At 44.1% G+C, this 5,743-nt stretch overlaps 1 protein-coding gene and 1 non-coding gene across 2 annotated transcripts; one reads left to right on the forward strand and one right to left on the reverse strand.

The window, feature by feature from the left end:
- Positions 1-2,182: 2,182 nt before the first annotated feature.
- TRNAS-AGA (transfer RNA serine (anticodon AGA)) lies at positions 2,183-2,264 on the reverse strand. The gene has a single exon. It is a non-coding gene; the product is annotated as a tRNA-Ser (tRNA).
- Positions 2,265-4,950: 2,686 nt separating this feature from the next.
- Positions 4,951-5,406, forward strand: LOC149028886 (uncharacterized). The gene is made up of 2 exons (XM_089168884.1): positions 4,951-5,242; positions 5,345-5,406. Exons 1-2 carry the CDS (start codon positions 4,951-4,953, stop codon positions 5,404-5,406), a joined length of 354 nt encoding a protein of 117 aa, XP_089025010.1.
- The last annotated feature ends 337 nt before the right edge of the window (positions 5,407-5,743 follow it).

Below are 5,743 nucleotides of genomic sequence, written 5' to 3' on the forward strand. Positions count from 1 at the left end.
GAGGCCTTCGTGTCCCCCTGACGCGCATCTAGAATCTCCGTCACCTTCGCTTGCTTTTGACACCTTTGCACCAGTTCAGCATAAGTGGTCGGCATATCTTGAAGTAATAGCTCCAAGAGTCTCCGATTGGTGAGTCCAGTGAACAAAGTAGTTTTAGCTACTTGTTCGTCCAGGTTCTCAATATCCATAGTAACTTTGTTGAATCTTTTCAGGTATTACTGAATTGATTCATTCTTCCCTTGCTTGATAGTAAACAGAGTTTCCTCCATCTTCCTTATCTGGATTCCACTTTGAAAACGACCAATAAATTTTTGCGCCATTCAAAATCAACAATTTTTCCAGAAGGAAGATTTGAAAACCATTTCTGTGCTACACCGTTCAGAGATGAACCAAATACCTTGCAAAGGATTTCGTCTGAATTACCAGCCACAACAATAGTTTGCTGATAATAATTGATATGAGCAACAGGATCTCCCGAACCATCGAACGAAGAGAAAGTTGGGAGTCCAAAATTGTGAGGAAATACAAATCCAGCAATTGCTTCAGCAAAAGGGGTTTTCCTGATGATCGAATAAATGTCATCGGCCATCTTCCCTCGGGTGAGCAATCCCAACCTTTGATTAATATTTGCCAACTCCTGGCCAATGTGGACTGGACGTCCGCCACCGTTCCATAACTTTCTCGACTTGTTCGTCCTGAGGTCGGTGAGTGAATACATACTCCCCTGGCTAACCTTGTTGCGGACCCGGTTCGGCTTGATTGTGGTCGGATATACCGATCGTTTCTTCCGGGTAACTCCTCCATTTGCTGCTCTCTACCTCACTCCTGGGAATTCCCACGCATGTTCGGGCCATAATTTTGGCCGCCTGCCAGCTGCCTGTCTCCATGTGGGGAATGCCCTTGCGGCGCCAGTATAAGTGTTTCCGCTTCGCCTGTAAGCCTTCTGGCCTCCCTACGATCAGAAGCTTGTGGAGCCAGCATCTGCCTGGCCAGTGTGCGAAGCGTCTGATTCATCTCCAACAATTGGAGCTGCATTTGATCCAACTGCTGCTGGAGAGGATTTTGAGGGTGTAATTGATCATTACCCCTTTGTCCTCCATCTTCTCGTACTTCCTGACCTCGGCTTCCTTCAGGGATATCTTATGAATTGTTCCCTTCAGGAAGTTGAACGTCAGCATCTCGCTGAGCTGCCGCAGCCGCTGCTACTAATCTAGTAACCATGACTTTCTGAAGCGTATTCCCACAGACGGCGCCAAATGATGCGTCCAAAATCTGTTCAGCTCTTAGATCACATAAGGATGATCTGCAAAACAATTGTCAGATGTAGCCCAACTGTGGGGGTCGGGAATCCACCTCCGATGGCTAAGTCAGTTGATGAACTGATCACAAAGGCTCTGACTAGATGCAGAGCAAAAGTAAGAATACGATAATTGAGAATACGACTCAGATACCTTATTCGTACGTAGGTGATGTCTTATATAGAATTTACCTTTGAATCCCGCTCGTTGAAGCCGTACGTGCCTTCTTTTGATGACCGTCAGATCCAAACGAATAGACCCGTTGGTGGGGTAACGGATATCTTCCTCTGATCGCACGATCTTGATGCTATGATCGTGGCCGTTATTCAAGCTGGCACAATCTTCCATTCCGCCAGAGTTGATAACAGTCGCTTTGACCTGTTATACGTCCCGGGAAACTCGGTCTCGTGCATATCTACTGATAGTCGTTGTTTCTTCCTGAATACGCTATCTCTGAACCCGGTTGATTCGAGTCTGAATCGGTCGGTTCGTCTCCGACCGTGGTCGAGGTTGAACCTCGGGCGGACCCGGTTCAACAATATTTTTCCCATATCAGCACCAAACATCTTAAAGTTCTGTTGAGAAATTGAGGAATAGATCCATTCGTGATAAGATCACAAACAAGGGTATAAGATTGGATTCTGCAGTAGTTGATTAACTATCCTACCACTCCTAAAAGCAAACGGGATTGTCTTGGAACTCAAATGGTATTTCCATTAGTCATTGATGATTAAGATTTTTTAGAAACACCAAGGAAAGCCAATGCACTTCGTGGAAAAGTGGGTTTTTCAATTCAATTAATCTTTTCCGGAACCTGATAATCAAAAATTAGTGTAGAGGCTTTAACTGCTTGACGATACTTTTGGAATAAAAAAAATAAAAACCGTGGACGGCAGGATTCGAACCTGCGCGGGCAGAGCCCACATGATTTCTAGTCATGCCCGATAACCACTCCGGCACATCCACCTAAGTACCGTAATAGTTGAGAACATAAAACTATTTCCTATTGATATGGAAATAAATAGACTCAATCTGCAGTGGTATAGCATGTTTTTCTAACTGGCATCTTAGAAATTGTGTGAAGTTTGGTAGACTATGGACACAATACAGTTTCTTAATTCCTTGGCCCCACCTTGTAAAGGGACCAGAGCTACTTTTCTAGTATAACAAGCTCATGAAGACTGTCTTTTCTGTCTCTAAAATTCACTTGATCTCTATTCATTCTACCATTTAAATTTGTGTAAGAGTTAATCATCCAAGGTTGAAAATGTCTAGGTTTTCCAATTTTTCAACTTCGGATGGAGAGAATAAGATTGTTCGGTGGAGTAAAAAATTCTTGAACATTTTACCATTGCAGGGTTGTTCAGTTGGTAAGACCAACACCTCTTAGTAAAGAGGTGTTGTGAATTAGATTCTACTGATGGAATATTATGTAATATCCTCATTATCATTATATGAAAATTGTCAGTTCCAAAACAAAATAATTAAATAAATAAAATAATCTCTGACATTTTGAAGGGTTTAAATCAAGCACATCTTCTCCCATACCACATTAATGAGAAACAGTTGTACTTGATCTCCTACTTGCACCCATGGAACGAAAGTTCGTTCGGTTCGCCGGGTTCGCTACCCGGCGAACCGGGCGAACTGGCGAAATCTCGGCGAGATTTCGGCGATATTTACCTGAATTATATAATAATATGTTATAAAATAACATGATGACATGATTGATGAGTGATGGCTCGCATGCGTTTAAAGTTTTGAAGTTCAAAAAATTAATAAACTAATAAATATCCTTGTTATTCTGCAAAAGCGTCAGTAGTTTCAGCCTCATGTTTATCTTTAAGATTTTTTATTTCATTTTTTTAATAACTCCATTATTCTCCATCAACCACGTGTGCGTGCGGATCAAATTCACAACTATAATCTCAAAAAAATCAGAATTCAATCTTCATAACTTCGTCTTCCTCAGTCCTCGTCTTCTCCGTCCGGCGACTCACTTCATCTTCCTCAGTCCTCCTCGTCTTCCTCACTTCTCCGTCTTCTCCGTCCGGCGACTCACTTCGTCTTCCTCAGTCCTCGTCTTCCTCACTTCTCCTTCCGGCGACTCAGCAATCACTTCGTCTTCCTCAGTCCTCGTCTTCCTCACTTCTCCGTCCGGCAACTCAGCAGTTACAATCAGGGTGCAGCAGACTCTTTCTAATGGCTGGCTTTGCTGAAATCTGTTTTCTTTTTTAACCAAAATCACATAGCAATACCAGAAGACAGAGGCAATACCAGAAGACAGAGGCAATGCTTCAATTGATCGAGGAAGACGCGGACTCCTTTGCACAACGAGCGACCGGAGTTGATATCCATGGTTGAAGATTTTTACCTTGCCCACTGTTCCTTGGCTGAGCGGTTTGATCTTCTAAAATCAGGCAATGGAAACCGACTGTTGGGTTCTCCTCTTCACCGGTTACAGATTTGGAGAAATATCGCCGACGTTTGGCGAGATATCGCCAGTTCGGCAAGAAAAGGCGAGATATTGCCGAGAAATCCGCGATATCCCGCAAATCTCGATTCGGTCCCTTGTTTCGTTTCGCCCCCTGGCGAAACTGGCGAATCTCGCCGATATTTCGGCGAAATTCGCCGAAATTTCTTTCCATGCTTGCACCATCTAAACTGTGAATGCTAGCTCTCCTCTGGTCATCCCAACATCAGTTAGCCTCCAAGTTCCCGTACGTCTCCCAACAACTCCATGATGGGTCCTTACCCTCCCTTACTCTTAACAAATTCTGAGGAAACTGTCCCTTTCTCCCCTAATCAATACCCGACCTTTGATGGTACTGAGACTCTGAGAGTAACGATGATAATCCAATTCGTCTAGATGATGGGACTGAAGATTTGCTCGACGGCTCCTTGACCTCTGCCTTAGTGGGTCTTGTCCAAGATTGTCCCCACTACGGAAAACGTGCGGTCTCTAAAGCTATCATTTAAGCTTGGAACCCTAGAAAAGAACCCTAGAAAAGGTGTGGTGGTGAATCATCTAGAAGCGTATAAGTTTCTATTTAAGTTTGATGATCTGATTGATCTAGTCAATGTCCTTGTTGAAGAACCCTAATCTGTGAATGGTAAACTCCTACTTTTGGAACCTTGGAATAGTGTCCAACAAGGATCCTTCCATCATTTCTCAACTCTCTTCCCCTCAGTGGAAGCTAATGGACCTAGCTCATGGTGAACAACTTTTCAATAAGGTGGGTGAAGTTCAAAGAATGATGCTCATTAAAGGCTCTACTGGAGGAAAACACCACCTATTTCTCCATGCAAGAGTGATTATTGATTTTAGGATGCTCCTCAGAGCTACGGTTAAAGTCCAGGAAAGAAGTGATGTGATCACGGTTCCTTGTGTCGGCGATTTATCGCCGACACAGGGCGATTTTTCGTCGTGTCGCTGGGGGGTGACACGAAACCCCCCAGCGACACCGATTTTACCAAAAGTCGACGATATATCGCCGACTTCTAGGCGATATATCGCCGACCATCGAGATTTTACCAAAATGTCGATCGGAGTTGCAGAGAAGATCTCGCTTGTTTCAATCCTCAAGTCTAATCTGCTAATCTCTCTTTAGGTCTCTGTGCGATCGTCTTTTGGCTTGCAGTTGCAGCAAAAATGCATGCAAAGACCAACTCAGAGGTTACCAGTATGGCGACATCATCTCCAACGAGGTCGCCGCCGAGGAACCTACCGGTGTATTATGCGCAGAGCCCATCTAGAGATTTGCACGATGGAGAGAAGACGAATGGATCTGTTCATTCAACGCTGGTGATTAGCCCCATGGGTTCACCTCCTCATTCCCACTCATCCATTGGTTGCCATTCCAGAGAGTCTTCCACAAGTCGCTTCTCTAGTTTTCTCAAGCCAAGCTTCGGCAAAGTTTTATCCACTGAAGCTGGCCGTGGAGGTCATCGGAAAAGTCGAAAGCATTGGAAAGAACCCCTTGATGCAATCGAACACCATTTTAAATGTTTTATGAGATGATCAAAGTGTTCCCTTCAAAAAACAGAGGAACCGAAGGATCAAAACATAGTTGCTAGAACTGTTAAAGCAGAACTTCTATTCCATTGATCCATCTTCAACGTTTTGTGAATCACGCATTTGACAAAATAGCAGAGAGGGAGAACCTAAAATACCAAATAAAAAACAGAGCCAACGACAGGAATAGGAGGCACAAAGAGGGAGAACGACAAGGGTTTTTATCATCGATGATCTCACGATTCTCATCTTTTCAACACTGATTTTTCCAAAATGTCGGGTGACATGTCGCTCCATGTCGCCCGAGTCGCCGTGTCGCCAAGGTCTTACACGGCTACATGGAGCGACATGTCGGACCTTGGGTGTGATGCACTCTCTCCAGGTTCGGTAGGAAAGGCTACCTCTTACTTGCTTTGTTTGTGGATTTCTT

The sequence above is a fragment of the Hakea prostrata genome, chromosome 1 (assembly GCF_041222555.1).
Source record: "Hakea prostrata isolate BN-2017 chromosome 1, UWA_Hpros_2, whole genome shotgun sequence".
NCBI lineage: Eukaryota > Viridiplantae > Streptophyta > Magnoliopsida > Proteales > Proteaceae > Hakea > Hakea prostrata.

Coding starts and splice junctions, on each gene's coding strand:
- LOC149028886 (XM_089168884.1), top strand. CDS start 4,951: ATGCATGCAAAGACCAACTCAGAGGTTACCAGTATGGCGACATCATCT. Junction 5,243..5,344: donor CACTGAAGCTGGCCGTGGAG/GTCATCGGAAAA, acceptor TTCAAAAAACAG/AGGAACCGAAGGATCAAAAC.